The sequence below is a fragment of the Vombatus ursinus genome, unplaced genomic scaffold, assembly GCF_900497805.2.
Source record: "Vombatus ursinus unplaced genomic scaffold, bare-nosed wombat genome assembly UNPS02014799.1, whole genome shotgun sequence".
NCBI lineage: Eukaryota > Metazoa > Chordata > Mammalia > Diprotodontia > Vombatidae > Vombatus > Vombatus ursinus.
Window position 1 is genome coordinate 151,371 of NW_020954577.1, and position 19,332 is coordinate 170,702.

Here is a 19,332-nt window from a genome sequence, read left to right on the forward strand (position 1 = left end):
AAGAGAGAGAGAGACAGGGAAAAGCAATAGACATGCTCTCTGAAATGTCATCCTCTTGTTATAATAATCTTATGAACCATGCATTAAATATTTCTAATGCCCAGTGCAGTCAGTTCAGAGAGAACAAACCTCAGCCAATATAAGTAAAATACCCCTTGGGAGACAACTGTTGACTAACACTGTCAAGATCATCAAAGTCTCATGTGGTCAATTAATTTTTACAGACTCTAAGACCGAGATTTAATCCTGAAATCACATTTCCTTTGTTTCTATTCAGTGAGAACACTGATCATTAATAAAGTGATCTTTATGAAGGGAGGATGATGCAATGAAAGAACTCTGGGCTTATGATTAGAAGGTTGGCGCACAGTAGGCAATTTACTAAATTCTGGTTGAATTCAATGGAATCGAACCTAGTATGTGCCTTTGGGCAATTTATGAATCTCTTTGAGTCTCAGTCGTTCCTTGTATAAAAGTGGGAGGGAGGGATAGTAGACCAAGTCATCTCTAAGGTCCCTTCCAACTTTAATATTCTAAGAACTTGTTTAAAGCATGCGATAGACCAGTTAATGAGCCATTCACATATACAGAGTGTCCCAAAACTCTTGGTGTGGGCTTAAGCTATTGAAGTCTAAAATGGCACTAAAACTTTTAGGACATTCTGTATGAGCCTTCTGAGCCAATTTATGAAAGAAAAATCTATCCCATTACTTTATTGTCCTGGTTTTGTATGTAAATGGATGGTTTTTTTTTCTTTTATATATATCCAAAATAGCATTTACCTAGCTCAATCATTCCATCTTATCCACCAGACCTGGCTCTAATTGAGTTTTGACCATTTCTTAAAATGAAATCCCTTCAGCAAGCCTAATGACTAATAATAATAATAATAATTAGCACTTACATGGTGTTTTAAGATTTGCAAAGTCTTTTACAGATATTTTCTCATTTTATCCTCGAAACAATGACAATGATTTTTCTTAGAGGGTTGGAACGTGGTTCAGACTAAGGTATTAAAATTATGTGCTGAGAAATGATAAACCACCAAACCCACAGAGAAAATATTTCAGTTTTGGTTTGCTTTTCTGCAATTGCTCATTTCTGGGTGCCCAGGTTCCCACAGATCACAAAATATCCTTAAAATACACCTCTTAGGTACAGTACTTCAGGTATGAAACTTCTGGGAATAAAGGGAGCCCATCAGAGACTATGATAGCCAGCTGGGCCATGGACAATCTCAGGAAAGGGATAGGGCAGGTTAGTGCCTCAATGAATTCTGGCAGTCAGTCTGTGCAAACCATAGTCTCAAAAAGTCATGACAGAAGCATGAGGCCCATTGGCCAGTGATCAAACTGGCTGAATGAAAAATAGGAGAGGTGGTCATTTAGGTAACCAGACAAAGTCTGCTAATGTCTCCTCCCCCAAAATGAGCTTTTTTATCAACATTTTGTGTCCATTTTAATCTATATTTTGAATAAAAGAAGCAGAGAGCTGACTCCACAGTGAGGAAAACATGGGTTTAAGTCCCACTTCTGACACATAGTAACTGTGTGACCTTGGGCAAGTCACATAACTAACCTCACAGTGCCCCCAATCTACATTGTAAGGCCATAAGTTGAAAAACAGGTGTCAATCTGCATTGGTACATGGAGTTTCTTTATTGGAAATTCCTTATGCCAATGAAGAAAGAGACTAAATAGCTTTTTGTTGTTGTTGCTGTTGTTTTTCAGTCATGTCCAATTCTTCATAACCCAATTTGGAGTTTTCTTGGCAAAGGTAATGAAGTGGTTTGCCATTTTTTTCTCCAGCTTATTATATAGATGAGAAAACTAAGGCAAACAGGGTTAAGTGACTTGCCCAGGGTCACATAAATCTGTCTGAGGCCAGATTTGAACTCATGAAGATGAGTCTTCCTGATTCCAGGCTCAGCGCTCTATCCACTGCAGGCACCATCTGGCATACAATAGCTTGTATGTCCTTATATGTGAACAAGCTGTGTCCTCTAGTAAAATACAGATACCTTGAGGACAGGCATCATTTCATTTTTGTCTTTATATCCCCACTAATGTGCCTGAGACATTGCAGGAGAGTAATACATGTTTTCATTGATTGTAATATAAAAATCAATTCAACAAGACCTTCTCATGTGCTTACGATGTGCCAGGTGCTATGCCCAGTGAAGAAAGAAAAGGAGGAGGAGGAAGAGGAGAAAGAAGCAGAGGAGGTGAGAAGAAGCAATGGGATTTTAATTTTGTGCAATTAAAGATCATAAGAAAAAAAGTTCTGCTAACTCCAAAGTTAAGTTTATTTTACTGTTCTCAAAATGAGGCAGCTTCTTTAAAACATTCAACCTCTCTTCGTGAAGACATTAGAGATTTTTATTGATTCTTCAGAATTCCATTTTTCTCTAAGCTCTAAGAACTTCTAATATCATCCCTGATTTAGAAATGCCTGTAGTTACTCTTTTTCATAAAATCTATATAATCCATATTTGATATTCTTTTGATGAGAGTGGAACAAATATGAATCACTCAAGGGGCTTTTTGGGTTTTATTGTGTTTTTGTTCCTGCAGATACAAAAATCCTCACTTCACATTATTGCAATGGAAGTAGTGTGCTCTCATACTTCTGAGTCTATAAAATCAAAAAAAATTAAGTTTTTAAATGAAAATACATAAATACACCTACATAGAGAATCCCATTGAAAATGGGATGCCCAAATAATTTTCCCGAAATGCCAGCAGAGGCATGCTAACAGAACCCCTGACATCTGCCTAATACTATGTTATTGGTCCCAACGCAGAATATAAACTGTTTCCTCGGGAATGGCAATTTTAATATGTCCAAACATGCTCTCAGCATCATCATTCAGTTAATTTCACATTTAAAAAAGATCAAAAGTCTTCCAAATTACAAAAACTCTGTGTTTTTTCATGCTCATTAAACATTCAACCAGAAAATCGAAATATATTGGCCATCCTCCTACCTGCAAATAGGAACTAAGTCATTCACTTAACAGAGGAGAGCTCACTAAGGAAACACCTAATAATGTTAAGTATTCCCTTTCCTCATGTAGAATCAAACCAATTAACCTTCCATCTTTATGTAAATTACTCAATGGCTACTCCTAACTAAATGAATTTAGCTTTTCACCCTTTGCTTTATAGACTTTTCAGGATTTTTTTTATTGGGAAGAAAAATTATTTCTAAGCAATTCTAGGATACTTTCAAAAAAATCAATAAAAATACCACAGGACTCTAAAGAAAATTAATTATTCCCCTCAAATAATTATCCTTGTTAGAGCCAGAGGAAAAGGTCTTTAATTAAAGTATATAATTATTTTGCCTTTCCAGGATATTGGAATCATCATATTTTAAGGTATATTTTACAGATAGGGAAACAAAAGCCTTAAGAGTTGAACTGATCTAGTCATGTAGTTAATAGCAGAAACTGGACTGGAATCCAGGTTTTAATTTTTTTTCCTACTACTCCATCCAGCCTTCCCATTTGCACATTTGGAAAATGGGGTAGGGAGGTCTAAACCCTGGAAAATTGAAAAAAAGATGTGCCTAGCAAGTCAGGGAGACTTCTTTGTACTCTGAAATAATTTACATCTCTATTTCCTAATTATGTGAAATACACACAGATGTAACTAACTGAAAGTTTCCTCATCTGTTTTACATCGAATGAAAACACAGTTCTAGCAAAGCAAACCAAAGAATTGAGAGCTAAATATATATGGATGTAAAGGCAAACTTACGTCTACATGGAACCAAAGGCCGTATCTGGCGCAGATATCTGCTATTTCATCTAGAGGATCAAACGCCCCCAGTACAGTCGTCCCAGAGGTGGCACCGACGAGAAAAGGGGCGGCTCCCTGCGGACAAGTCACAGAGACAGAAAACCCGTAAGGACGTCAATGCCACCATGACACACACTCTGCAGGGATGACACATTATTAAGTAGTCACATAAAGTCTTCATGGTTAGAAAGAGAATGGGCCCGGCAGAGTCCATGATTTTGTGCGATTTCTTTCCAACATCTTCTGAGACATCCCCCGCCCTCCCAACCCTCCCCATCTGATGATATCCAACCGAGATGTTAAATCTCAACTCCTACGTCATTCATCCGGGATGCTTTACCTAATCCCTTTGATTGGTGCTAATCTCTTCTTCCCTCTCTCATCTACTTATTTAATTCAATTCAATCAACTTGAACCACTTTCTACATGCAAGGTTAGAAACAGTTTGATTTGTAGTGAATAGACAGTTGCTCCCAGAGCCAGAACGATCCGGGTTCAAGTCCTGCTTTTGACACATACTGGACGTGTGATTCTGGTCGAGTCACTTAACCTCGCTAGGCCTCCAGGCCCCTCTCTAAGGCAATACGTTGAATAGTGGCTAAGCGGTAGTGGTAGAGGGTATGTTCTCACTCAGATCTCACTATAGCAATGGAAACACAGGTTAAAAAAATACAAGACCCTATACCAGAAGCCAGAGTTACAAAGACCCAAAAAATGCCCCCAAAGTCTTTGTCCTCGATGAGCTCACATTCTACTGGTTTTTCCCTAGAGTAGTGATTTAATTAGTATAGACAGCTCCCCATGTAAGGAAACTCTCTCTCTACCAATGCATATAAATAAGTAATTTATGATGTAATGGTTGGTCAGCTTCACAATCAGGACTATATGAGTTCAGGCTCTGACTCTGACAAATAATGACAGTATCACCCTGAGTAAGTTAAACTCTATTTACCCCATACGACTTTGCACTTTAGCTATTTGTATATGGGTTTTATCCTCCCGTTAGACTGTAAAACTCACATGGACAGAGACTGTGTCTTTTCTAAAATTTATAGCTCATCTAGCACCTGAGATAGTGTTCTTCACCCAACTGGTGTGTAATAAGCGTTGATTAATTAAAATATTCAATTTAGAGACAATAATTACTTGGAATTTTTTTCAAAATCTGACTTTTCCATCTCCAAGTGACATCTTGTCATTAGTAATACTTAAGGGGGTAACAATTAGTAATCTGGCATTGCCTGACAATGAGTCATCCTTTTGAGTTCTTTTCTTCCTATTTTTACTAATGTTTCCTTTGCATATTTTCTCTCCATCAAGTCAAGAAACTGAGTCTTCAAACCAAATGGGAGACAAACATTGGGCTCTCCTCCTTACTATGGAATGGATCTGAACCCCCACCATGCTTCCTTATTTATGTCCTTAAAACTGATAGGATCCCGGCAGGAAAACGGTGACTGGGCTTTTGCTCATCCTTAGCTAGATCTTCTGTGAGATTATCTGGACATGAAGTTTGTGTCTCATTCTTCTGGAATCCACCAAAATGGCAGCTGATCATCAAAGGACTTGGGAAACTTTCGACAGATTCCCTGCTCCTCACATGAGATGGAGATAACAGGAAGCCTTCAGAAAGCTAACATTAGAATAGGAAGCTATTCCAAAAGAAAGCTAATATTGCAAGTTGTAGAAAAGAGAATGGCAAAAGAAAGGAAGGTCATCCAAGGAGAATATGAAACTGATGAAAACAAAGTTTCAGAGGCACTACCTAGGTGGTTCAGTGGATAGAGTACTGGGTCTAGTGTCATGAAGTTACTGTGGTTGTCATTCGGTCATTTCAGTCCTGACCAACTCCTCGTGACTCCATTTGGGGTTTTCTTGGCAAAGATACTGGTGTGGTTTGCCATTTCTTTCTCCAGCTCATTTTACAGATGAGGAAACAGAGGCAAACAGGATTCAGTGACTTGCCCAGGGTCACAGCTAGTATGTGTGTGAAGTCAGATTTGAACTCAGCTCTTCCCTACTCTAGCCCTGGCACTCTATCCCCCGTGCCACCTAACAGGATAGTTTTATATGGAATGGAGCAAAGAACAGAGCACTTCATTTAGGCCACTTCTGAATCGTGTCTCTAACTGGATACGCAAAACAAAATTCTAAGACTAACACGAAAACATGAATGGCAGGTGACACATACCTGCTAAAGAAAACATGTGGTGGAAAAGGTTCCTGACAGCTGTGTGAGACAGCTGTGACAAATGGAATCAATCAATAGCTAATGATTCAGCAGAGAAATGAGCCTGTCGATTGTGGAATCCCTGGGGAGACATAGGCTTGGAGAATTCTTTCCCTCCATCCTCTAGAAGTTGCCGAAAGATTCCTTCCTTATCATTTGCAGCCACAGCAACAGATTTTTACAAAGAAGCTGGCCCTGGGAAAGCCAACTGAATTCACATTCATTTTATAAAAGCTAGAAAAAGGCTGATTTGCTGAAAATGGTGATTTCAAAGTCAGAAACAGTTTTAAATGGCCTCTCTCTGGGATTCATCGTGGTGAGAAGACAATACTTGTTTTGTTTTTCCCGTCACCCAATTAACATATGATTCCTTTCTTATTGGAATCTCTGGCTCACTCCAATTTCAAGGAAAAGTGCTGCCTTGGCATGGCTCAGGTGCTACATATTCCGCATGGCCTTTCTTGATCCCAAGTTGGTAGTGCCATTTCCCCATCACAATTCATACATACATACATACACATATGTATACATGTGTGTTATATTGTTGTATGTATATATGTACACATACATATATATGAAATTTACTTACATGTATTATTTTTCCTGATAGAATATAAGCACCTATAGGGCAAGGATTAGTTTGCTTTTAAATTTGTGTTCTCAGCAATTAGTATAATGCCTGGAACATAGCAGGCATGTGCTTACAAATGAATGAATGATGATTGCACATTTATAAACGATATCAGATTGCTTACTGTCTTATGGTGGGGGGAGGAATAGAATTCGGAACTCAAAAAAATTTTTTAAGTTTAAAAAATTGTTTTAACATGTAATTGGGGGGAAATATAATTTTTTAAAAGACCAAATGAATGATATGCTTAAACCTCTAAATCCAACCCAACTGGAAGAACTAGGAAGTGAACCTTTCAAATCTAGATGGAAGGTATGGGATATACACCAGGGAAGCCTCTTCTCTGCACCTGGAAAGATGCAAGTCAAAGGCTGAGAAAGAAGTACTTCTGCCTAAAGCCAAAGGATCCCAGTAAAAGAACTACTCAGAGCAAGCTATGGCTAGAAAGATGCTTAGAAAGGAAAGTTAAAAGGAAAAAAAAAGAGGTACATGTCCCCACTCTCCACTGCACTTAAAACAGTCTAGCCATTTTTTTTTGTTCAGTGTTGTTGAACTCAATGAAAACAAATGAACAAAAAAAGTCCTCCTCCCCCAGTCTACTCACATTTTCTGGCCCGGTCAGCTCTTAGATGACATGAGTGAGCCTTCATTAAAAGGAGTCATGGAGATAGAGCTGGGCTTGAAGTGAGGAGGGGGTAGGTTTGAATCCTGCCTCACTTACTAACAATGTGACCCCAGACAAGTTAATTAACTGCTCAGAACCTCAGTTTTCCCATCTGTAAAATGGGGGAAATGGGCACATTTACCTCAAAAGGTTTCTGAGACTCAAGTGAAATAATCTACGTAAGATGCTTTGCATTAGTATGACAGCTGTTAAGATTCATTCATTTTGAAGAATCCTCCATGGAGAGGAGCCTTAGCAAAGGCTATGATTCACACAGTAACGCCTGCCTCCCTCACTCAAGATGAAAAGAACTTTTGATATTGGGGGGAAGGGGTGTGGGCATCATCAAATACACTTGTCATTTGAGTTTTAAAAATAAATGTAACATAAATGAAGATCAGAGGATGCATATCTACAGCCCGAAGATGAAATAAAGATAAGGGTTTTTTTTTGTTGTTGTTCATGTAAACTAAAAAAAAAATTTCAATGCATTCAAACCAAACCGATTTTGTCAAAATGTGGCCTGCTGACAGGAGTTTCTTGAAAAACACTGCTCATACTAGAGCAGGTAAGGGAGGACCCGGTCTCTGTTAGACCTTACAATCCAGGGTGGGCTAGCGGGCTGCTCTGCCCACTAAGGACCTGGCACTCTCATTCTTTCCTGCGGTCCCACCTGACTTGCCTATGTCCTTCATGCCTACCTGTTGGTAAGACATCTGAGAGCAGCTCTGCAGCTCCACGGGCACTGGGGTTTGGGGCAGAAGGGAAGCAGGATCCCTGCTTTTATGCTGCGGAGAGTCCTGTAGGTAGCTCTTGGTCCAGGAGAGAGATGGCTGGTATGGGGGACTAGGAATGCACCCATAAGTCAGGTCTAGGGCCATCTTGGCTGATACCTGCCCAAGCAAGGGCTTCACCACCCAAACATGGGAAAGGCAAACTTTACCAGGTTAAAAGGGGATCTCGTAAGAAAGGTTAGGATCCTAGACCCACACCCCATCTTTGGATGACAGATCATTAATGGTATTTGGTTAAGGGCTCTCCTTGGAGAAAATAGTGCAGCCTGCATGCAAGGCTGGGGGATTGGTCAAATGAGTTCAATTCATTTTAAAAGTAGCACTGGGTGGGGGTGTTTGGTTTGGTTTTAGGCAGCAGGACTCTTGGAGGCAGGAGAGGTAGAGCACAGGGTAGGCTTTTGCAGGGCAGCAATACTTGTCCTCATGGTTTAGCACTAGGCAAGGACACAGAGAATGAGACTGTCAATGTTTGTTTTTGAAATTGCCACACAGCTGGAACTTCTGGACAGCTCCACAGAATATGGAGCACCAGCATGCTACACCTGTAAACAGAACATCTGGATATGAGCATACCTATTTTAATTTTCACACTCTGCCCTCTTTCTCTGGCCAGGAGAGGTGGCCTGCGAATTCATCCATGCTGATATCCTTTGATACCCTCTCCTGTTTTCTGTCTCTCATACACCCCACCACAAGCATCCATAGCCACACAGGCACACACATCCTTTCTCTCTCTTTCTCTTGCTCTCTCTCTCTCTTGCTCTCTCTCTCTCTCTCTCTCTGCATCTTTCTCCCTCTCACCTCTTTCCTGGCTCGCTGGACTTGTTTCTCCAGTTCCTCAGGTATCATCTTACCTCTAAGGGATATAGATTTAAGATTTTCAGTTATTGTTTAATTATCTCATCCCCATCACTACTGCCTCTCAGAGGCACAGATTCCTTCCCTCCCTCCTAGGAATATGTCCCAATACCTTGAGTCCGTCTCCACAAAGTAGACATTCTGGGTACCAATCCCAAGGAAAGATGCTGCCTTCTTCATAGAGTAATGGCTCTGAATCAGGGGGAAAAGAAGAGACAAATGGGAAAATGAGTCAGCAAACTAGGAAAATAACACTATGTTGATTCCTTAATAAAATTCATGGTGTGATCCTTGAACCCCATTTTCTTACTCCCTGAACATTTTCCTTAAGATGCTTACATTCAACACTGGAAAAGCTGCTAACTCTAGAGAAAAGAACCTACATATGCAGCTGCCTCAAATGTTCTAACAGAGCTGCTGCTTACTCCAGTGGAAGGGCGCTGGGCTGTGAGTTAGAGAATATGGGTTTGAACCCCAACTCTGTCACTCTGGGCAACCATTGGCAAGTCATGACTTCTCAGGGCCTCAGTTTCCTCATCTATAAAATGAAAGCGTAGGATGAGGTGATCTCTAAGTTCCCTTCTAGCTCTAAATCTAAGCTTTAAGATCTTATGACCTGGGGTTCCATCGATCGATCATTAAAGCATTGATTCAGACAGCTAGGGGCACGTAGTGGATAAAGTGCAGGATTTTGGGTCTGGAAGACCTGAATTTGAATTCTATCTTAGGCACTTCCTTGCTGAGTCACTTAACCTGTCTCAGCCTCATTTTCCTCATCTGTAAGATGGGGATAATAGCTCCACAGAGTTTTTGTAAAAATAAAATGAGACACTGTATGTAAAGCACTTTGTGAGCTTTAAAGAATTATAAAAATTGTAGCTACTATTATATTAATGAAATTTCATTTTTTCAGTTAAGAAGCATTTATTTTTTCTCTCTCCCATGACTCCTCTATCCCATCTTCTTTACTGAAGAAAAATAGAAAAAGAAAAACCAACCTTTCATAACAATTCTACAGAGTCAAGCAAAACAAATTCCTTTGCTGACCAAGTACAAAAATGTGGATCTCATTTTGTGAAATGGATCTATCATGTCTCTATAAGGAGATGAGTAACAGTCTTCATCAGTCCTCTGGAATCATGGTGCTAGCTATTACTATCATTATTATTAATAATAGCCAGCATCATTACTATTACTACTAACTAATAATAACAATAAATAAGTTCCTGTTGCTTAGCACATACAGAATTAATCACCGGGGATGCAAAAACCATATGTACCTTTCATTCAAAGAGGGAGATAATATGCACATATGTAATTATAGGTAAAACATGTAACCAACCAACAAGCAGGTTACATAGACAAAACATATAAAAAACAATGCAAAGTAGCCATAGAGAAGAGATTGGCAGATGAGAAAGGACCAGCTCTGCTCTATCTGACCCATAGAACCTTGGGCAAATAATTTCATCTCTCTCAGAATCCATTTACTCATTAATATTGTTGCTATTCAATCACGTCGGTTGTGTCCAACTCTCTGTGACCCCTTTGGGGTTTTCTTGGCAAAGATACCGAAGTGATTTGCCATTTCCTTCTCTGGGTCATTAATATAGTTCAATTTAACAAACATTTACTAAGCACCTACTATATACCATGTACTATGCTAAGAGCTGAGGATACAAAAAAATAATAGTCCTTGCCCTTAAGAAGCTCATATTCTACTGGAAAATGAATATAAAAAAGGAAAATGAATATGAATGAATAAAATAAAATTAATAAACATCTAAAATGAGAGATGGACTAAATCATCTTTAAAGAGTCTTCTGATTCAAAATTCCAAGTGCCTATGGGCACCCATGGCCATTGTTCTCTAAGCAACAATAACTAACATATCCATAAGTAGGAAGGAAGGTGTTCATGCCTGCTATTCTCAGCTTGATATATTTCCTTGACTGTGGTTATTTTTCTTCTTTTTGTCAAGAGTATTTTTTTTTCTTTTTGGCACTTTCTTATTTCCTTTTGCAAAAACAAATGTAGAAATAACAACTTTGGGGAGGATGAAGCCATCCTACATATTCTGGTAAGCTGCCTTTATTTCCTCTTGTTACAAGAACAGCAGAATGCCCATTGACAAACAATCAGGTCCAAAGAAAAGTAATTAAGCTGCTGCAACATCGACCTGTGTCAGTGCGTGGTCAGAGGCACAGACAGCTCAGGGGAGCTGCTGCCCACCCAAGGTTTGGGACCTCAAACAACAGCTATTGATTTCAGAGTGATAAATACTCGCCCACACCCCAGAATCTGCCTATTGGGCTCTCTGAAAAGTCTTGTGGGGCCACTGGGAAATGTCAGCCCACTCCAAACTCAGGAACCAGCAAGCCCACAGAATACCTAAAGTGGCAATCAGAATGCGGATGTTGGCAGAAGCAGCTGAGCATCTATACCCAAGGGCGGAATAGACAGCAATGTCGATGTGAACTGTGTGGGGACAGAAAAAAGTAGCAAAGAGCAGAGCTGAAGCAGTTCAGAGAAGCAGGGAAGAAAAGAAGCCCTGGAAAGGGGCTGGAGGGTGGGGAGGAGAAGCACCTGGGAGATGTTTCAGACATGCTGAGTTTGTATGCATAGAAACACACACGCACACACACACACACACACAGACACACACACACACACACACACACAAATGGGCTGGAGTTCAGAGAAAACAAATACATTTAATGACAAAAGAACCACTCCTACCACTAGCATAAAGGAAAAGGAGAAACTCGCCCCAGTTCTCTCTCCATCTCCTCCCCCAGTTTTCTTTTAGGAAACATGCAAAGACTCTCTGCAGACTTTCATTCTTACTTTAAAAGACAGAAGCATCTAGAAGGAAGAGGGCTGTGAACTTAGGGCTTGCCGTTCTGAATTCCATCAGAGCCTCCATTTACTCAGCAGCCTTGGGGCACCCAACCTGCCCCTGCCTCCACTTCCTCATTCATAATAATCTTACATAGGAAGATAATGTTATTTTTTTCCCCTAATACTGTCATATCCATGATCTCCTCTGAGCCTTGGCACGCCTCTGTAAGGCACATGGGGGAGTGAAATGAGTGATGGAATTAGAGTTGGCAGCCTGGAGTCCAAAATCGAGCGGTGCTCTTGCTTTGTGGGGCATGGGCTAGTTATTTAGCCTTTCCCAGATCAGTTTTCTACTGAGTGAAATCGGGAGGTCAGACTACATCAGCTCGCCTCCAACTCAAGAGCAACAAATCATGCCTGCTCTGTACCAAGCATTGTGTTAAGTATCGAGTATACAGAGAAAAAGAAAGAATGGTCATTGCCTTCAAGTTGACATGCCAGTGGGGAGCAACATGTGTGTATGTGCACGTGTGTATACACACGTATATGTATGAACATATCCATAGGCACACAGTCTTTGCTTGGAGACCTCCGCTGAAAAGACCTAAATCAACATTTATTCCCTGGGTATTTTGAGGTCCAAACCCTAGATCATTTCAGAAGAATGCCAGGTGCCTTTCATATAGAGTTCTACTAACCCTCTTCCATCCAGAACACAGCAAATAGCTATGGGCATTCCACTTTAGGAAAGACAAAGACAAGAAAGGCAGATCCTTTTCCTCCCAAACTCATGACCTCCACTGCTGGAGTCTTCTCTCCAATAACTACCTTCTATTTCTTTTATATTTTTCTCTGTATAAATACACATATATTTCATATATACACACATGTGTACAGATGCATGTCTGGGTATACACAAAAACATAAATTCATACATATGTACACACATATATGTGTATGCATGTACATTTATGCATATATGTGTGCATGAGGGAGGAGAGAGAGAGAGAGAGAGAGAAAGAAAGAGAGAGAGAGAAAGAAAGAGAGAGAGAGTTTCTTAATAGAGTGTAAGCATCTTGAGAGCAAAAGTTATTCCATTTTCATGTTTATATCCCCGGTATCTACCACAGCACCTGGCTTATAGTGTGGGTTTAACAAGTGCTTGCTGCTTAATTGATTGATGTCATGAAGATGACAACAAGGATGATGCAGCTGGGAGGAGGGGAGAGACCCACTCCCTCTAGTAGCACCTCACTTCCGTTTTATGCTTACTCCTTCTGGTAGGAAGCTTTTCCCACCATCAAGCCTATATTCTTCTCTTTGCAGCTTCTTCCCACTACTTCCAGATCTGCCGTCTGGGACCAACAGGAACATCTAATCTCTCTTTCATATAATAGCCCTTCAAATGCTTGAAGGCAGTTGTCTTGTCTCCCTTTCCTTTCCCCCCACACCCCAATCGTCTCTGGCCCTTCAATATATGAGGGATAGTGTCTCTTAAATGTTTAACACAGAATTGTAAAGGGATCCCCTCTCCACTTCCAAAAATTAGCCATCCAGTCTTTGCTTGATGACACCCAGTGAGGGGGAACCCATGACCTCCCAGGGCAGCCCATGCCATATGTTGAGGTAGCCCTAGTAGTTAAGGAGTTCTTTAAAAAAAATTTTTCTTTAAAAAAGTTCTCCCTTACATCAAACCTACATCTTCCTCTTTGGAATTTCTCTCCATTGGTTCCTGTTTCTGCCCTCTGGGGCCAGAATTCTCTTCCACATCAACCCTCCAAATTTGAAGCCACTGACTTAGGTATTTTCTTCCGTATGTTATATGTCTTCAGGGCTTTCAATCAAACCTCACCCTTTATCCAGTCCTTTTATTCCCTTATGGGCATGCCTATCCTATTTATGTCTTCTCTAAAGATATGGGGCCTGATCAGGGTAGAATTAACACACTTTTGTGTATGAAGTCTTGGTGACCACCCAAAGGTAAGCAAGCTTTGGACTGTGATAAATCTGGGGAAGTAATATTGCTTTAAATATTTTTTACCAAATTATGAAATCTGAATAATCTTTAGATCACTATCAATAGCTTAATGGAATCTCCAAGTATATTTGTAACTGCAGAAGATTTCAAAATGTAGGCTGATAATGCTTTAATACATGCTTTAATGGGGAATAAAAGCAGTAACTTGCTTGAGCTTTCCCCCAAACCCCTCCAAATACCTGTAAAAATGGCTCTAAACAAATTCTAAAGCATCAGAACCCACAAAAAGACAGAGTGAAACAAATTTCCAGCCCAAGACAACCTGGATGGTTGATCAGAAAGGTATATTGTGCCGGGCGGGGAGAGGAGCACAGTTTGGCGTGGGCACGCAGGCAAGGCAGGCCTCAGTGAACCTGCAGTAGGCCTCAGAGGACTGAACCATGGGCAGCTATAGCAGTTTCCAGACTTCTCAACCCATGAACACCAAAGACAACTTAGAAGGTCAGTGGGAAAAGTCTGTGATGATGGTGAGAGAGAAGTGCGGTCTTAGCCCCAGTCCCTGAATGTGGCGCCGAGGCAGCAGGGCTTCCAGAGCTTCTGGCCTACAGACTGAGGGGGAATTGGGTGGCTGATCAGAGGGGGATTGCAGGAATCTCTCTGCTGGTGCAGGATTCTCTTGCTTTGCCTGTACTTGGATCTGGGTCACAGTTCTGGGTGGGGGTCCTGGGGCGAGGAGGGGTGCTGGCGTGGTGGAGCTTGTGATGGCAGTGGAGAAGAAATCCTCCTCTCAGTTCCAAGACAGAAAAGAGTGCTTGTGGTCACTCATAGACCAGAGCACAGGCCAGGAAAGGAGTGAACACCTCGCCCTTGATCATACCACCTTGGAAGAACTGAAAATTTACAGGTCCCTAGAAATATCTCTGAAAACAGCTGTATAAATGCCCCAAAGCTTAGGACAGTACATTTTCCACACTGGAAGCAGAGTTTATAACTCAAGTAATTGGCTGGGATCATGAGTAAACAGCACAAAAAGAGTCAGACCATAGAATCTTACTTTGGTGACAAAGAAGATCAAAACATACAACCAGAAGAACACAACAAAGTCAAAGCTCCTACATCCAAAACTTCCAAGAAAAATATGAATCAGTCCCAGGCCTTGGAAGAGCTTAAAAGGGATTTTGAAAAGCAAGTAAGAGAAGTAGAGGAAAAACTGGGAAGAGAAAGGAGAATGATGCAAGAAAATCATGAAAAACAGCTTGCTAAAGGAGACCCCAAAAAATACTGAAGAAAATAACACCTTAAAAAATAGCCTAACCCAAATGGCAAAAGAGGTCCAAAAAGCCAATGAGGAGAAGAATGCCTTAAAAAGCAAAATTGGCCAAATGGAAAAGGAAGTCCAAAAGCTTACTGAAGAAAATACTTCCTTAAAAATTAGAATGGAGCAATTGGAAGCTAGTGACATCATGAGAAATCAAGACACTGTAAAACAAATCCACAAGAATGAAAAAATAGAAATATCTGTATCTGTGAAATAGAAAAATAGAAAAAATAGAAATATCTGTGAAATATCTCACTGGAAAAACAACTGACCTGGAAAATAGATCTAGGAGAGAGAATTTAAAAATTATTGGACTATCTGAAAGCCATGATCAAAAAAAAGAGCCTAGACATCATCTTTCAAGAAATTATCAAGGAAAACTGTCCTGATATTTTAGAACCAGAGGGCAAAATAGAAATTAAAAGAATCCACCAATCACCTCCTGAAAAAGATCCCCAAAGGAAAACTCCTAGGAATATTGTAGGCAAATTCCAGAGTTCCCAGGTCAAGAAGGAAATATTGCAAGCAGCCAGAAAGAAACAATTCAAGTATTGTGGAAACACAATCAGGATAACACAAGATTTAGCAGCTTCTGCATTAAGGGACTGGAGGGCATGGAATATAATATTCCAGAGGGCAAAGGAGATAGGATTACAACCAAGAATCACCTACCCAGCAAAACTGAGTATGATCCTGCAGGGGAAAAAAAATTGTCATTCAGTGAAATAGAGGACTTTCAAGCATTCTTGATGAAAAGAACAGAGCTGAATAGAAAATTTGACTTTCAGATACAAAACTCAAGTGAAACATGAAGAGGTAAACAGGAAAGAGAAATCACAAGAGACTTATTAAGATTGAACTGTTTACATTCTACATGGAAAGATGGTATTTGTAACTCATGAGTCCTTTGTCAGTATTACAGTAGTTGGAGGGAAAGAATTATATGTATGTATGTAGATAGATAGATAGATAGATAGATAGATAGATAGATAGATAGATAGATAGATAGATAGATAAATAGAGGGCACAGGGTGAGTTGAAGATGAAGGGATAATATCTGGAAAATAAAATTAAGGGGTGAGAGAGGGTTATACTGGGAGAAGGAGAAAGGGAGAGGTAGAATGGAGTAAATTATCTCACATAAAATAGACTACAGTGCCAGGGAAATGGGGGAAGGTGAGAGGGAATGAGTGAATCTTATTGTCATCGGATTTGGCTTAAGGAGGGAATAACATACACACTCAATTGGGTATGGAAATCTATCTTACCCTACAGGAAAATGGGGGGGGGGAAGGGGACAAGAGAGCAGGGGCCAAATTTGGGAAAGGGGTAATCAGAAGCAAACACTTCTAAAGAGGGACAGGGTCAAAAGAGAGAATAGAATAAATGGCGGGTGGGATAGGATTAAAGGAAGTATACTTAGTTTTTCACAACATGACTACTATGGAAGTGTTTTGCATGACTACACATGTATAACCTGTATCGAGTTGCTTGCCTTCTCAATGAGGATGGGTGGGGAGGGAGGAAGGGAGAAAATTTGGAATCCAAAGTTTTAAAAACAAAAATTTAAAAAAGAAAGAAAGAAAGAAAAGAAAAGAAATTTAAATTTTTTTTTAAAAGTTTGGAAGAAAAATGCTTTAATGATCAATTGATTCAATGCAAGACCTTAGGAGCTTAGATTTAGAACTGGAAGGGACCTCGGAGATCACCTTGTTTTATCCTTTCATTTTATAGATTAGGAGACTGAGGTCCTGAGAAGCAGTGACTTCCCAAAGGTTACACAGATACTAAGTCAATGAATGGAGCCAACATTATCCAGTAGACTGGGCAGCACTGTACCGAGAGGAGGGAGGGGTGTATTTGAGAAGTCATCATGGTGTCATGGAAAGGGCCTTCAACTGGCAACCAAAAGTTGCCAGCTCTGCTATTGTCCAACTATCTTTGTCTCAGGAAAGTTGTTTCATATATCTGGACCTCAGTTTCCTCATCTATGAAATGGAAGGCTTAAATGAATTTGAATTTAATGCAAGTAGCATTTGTTTAGTATTTACTACATGTAAGGAACTAGACATGTAAAGACAAAATAAAACAGTGCCTACTTTCCAAGAATTTCCATTCTAAGTGGGCAATGGGATAGGAACAGCATCTTTACATTTAAATAAATATCAAAGTGTTCCTTATACAGCACCCATTTGTATGCCTTTACACTGGCTGTTCCCCATGCCTGGAATGCTCTTCCCAAACCTCCACCACTGAAAATCTCCAGTTACCTTCAAGATTTAGCTCTAATGACAGTTTCTCCATGAAACTTTCCCTCAGTTCCCTCCCACCCCCAGCTGCCAGTGCCTCCCATCCCAAATTGCCTCATTTCCATTTTGTGCCTATTTAGAGATGGGCATGTTGTCTCCTCTGGCAAGATGGGAAACTCGTTGGGGCAGGGATTGTTAAGCAGTTATCTCTGTGTCCTTGGCACCTCCTAGTGAATACAGCTAGTGCTTTTGACTGAACGGTTCCTCTTGTTTATGTATGATTCTGATCCCACAAAGCCTCAGTTTACCCTGTAATGACAGAGTCTGAATGTTGCCCTGCTTGGGAAAGTAGCAGTGTGGAAAATAGCAATCTGGGCCCACACTCCAGGGGCCTAGAAGACAACAGGGGAAGTTGAATACCCATCTTTCAGAAGGCTCCACTTGATTGAATAGACTCGCTCATGTTCTACTTTTCTTCATAGCCTGGTTCTCATGGGATTCAGCAATTCTTGGATCCCATTGAGGATAGACAAGTGTGAGTTTGGGTGGTCAGGTGGGTACCAACTGTAACACTGATAAGTATGAGTGGACCAATGTCAATTTTATAGCCTGAATACATTTCATTGTGGAAGAAAGGGGAACAGAGCTTCAACTTAAGTGGGGTGACTGAGGTTTTGCCCCAAGGCACCAACATGGGGGGAACATTGCTCCTTAAGGGAGTCTTTCTCTGGCCCTGAGCTGGCTCCATCCCTCTATCCAGACCAAAGGCCCCATTCTCAGGGTCCTGTTGTTATACTGTTATCTCCCTCTTCTACCTCCTTGGAGATGGGAAGGATCAGAAGTTAGGGGTCATGGGCTATGCTACAGAGTCCTAGGACAGACTCTCTGGGAGACAGATAGCCTTGTCATCTGGCATGACTGTTTCTCATAATGGCAGACTGTCCCCTGCACCTTACATCATGCTGATGAGTCTATAGATCCATACCCTTCCTTACAAAGGACATATCACAGGCAATATCAAGCCACGTGACTAAGGTGGCTACCCAGGTGAGTTTTCCACGATCTGGCCTTGCTTGACTCCTCCCTTGAGCCACCTCATAAGACACAAAGCACAGCAGTGTGAGGTCTCTGTGCATGCCATGGGACTCCATCCCTGCTCCCCCAAACCTTATATAAACTTTCCCTGGTTTACCAGAATGCCTAATTATGGCTCTAGCTGAGAAAAACAACATATTAAAATAATAATAAAATACCCGGTTCTGAAGGCTGTCCTCTCAAAATGTCATTCTTGAGAAAACTAGGTCTATTACCTCTCTCTGTTTTCTGTCTCTCTTCTGCTGGCAAGATGAACAAAGCAGATCTTCTGCCTTCCTTTGCATATAGGCCTTCTCTTGAGACACAAAAGTCATTTAGCCAATGTTTCACAATGGCATGGTGATCCAATTTCCCTTTATTCTGTTGAAACTTACTAGCACCACCTTTGTCTCCGAGCTTTCCCAGGCATATCCTTTATTCTCTCTGTCAATGGAGTTGTCTTTCCCTTTTCCAGAGTTATATTTCTAGGAGAGCTTAGGCAAGGTTTAAATACAATGAAGAATAGAAAGGGACATTGAAAAAAAAATGAGCCATTAACATATGTCCTACTTAGGATGGCTTTCTCAGGTTTGGAAACACCTGTTCAAAACCTGAAACAGATATTCTTAACCTTTTTGGTGTCATGGACCCCCTTTGGCAGACTGATGAAGCCAAGTGGCCCCTTCTCAGAAGAATATTTGTTGCCTACATTCCTAATTGAAGGAAAGGCTAAATTTCAGTTAGAGGTTAGTGAAAATAAAGATGCAATTTTTTTCCCCATCCAAGTACAAGAGCCCCCTGAAATCTATCCATAGATACCTTGGGGGTCTAGGGACTTTTGGTTAAAAATTCTTGCCTTAAAGATTTTGTTAGCTAGATCTTGATTCTGCTC

The 19,332-nt window shown here is 40.6% G+C and overlaps 1 protein-coding gene across 1 annotated transcript in view; it reads right to left on the minus strand.

Moving 5' to 3' along the window:
- LOC114050654 (acidic amino acid decarboxylase GADL1) overlaps positions 1–19,332 on the minus strand; it is a 166,738-nt gene that overhangs the window by 124,170 nt on the left and 23,236 nt on the right. The window contains exons 6-8 of the mRNA XM_027872501.1: positions 9,093–9,172; positions 8,924–8,978; positions 3,762–3,878 (exon numbers count right to left, since the gene is read on the minus strand). Of these exons, the coding sequence (XP_027728302.1) occupies positions 3,762–3,878; positions 8,924–8,978; positions 9,093–9,172 (252 nt within the window). The remainder of the gene's footprint in view (positions 1–3,761; positions 3,879–8,923; positions 8,979–9,092; positions 9,173–19,332) is intronic.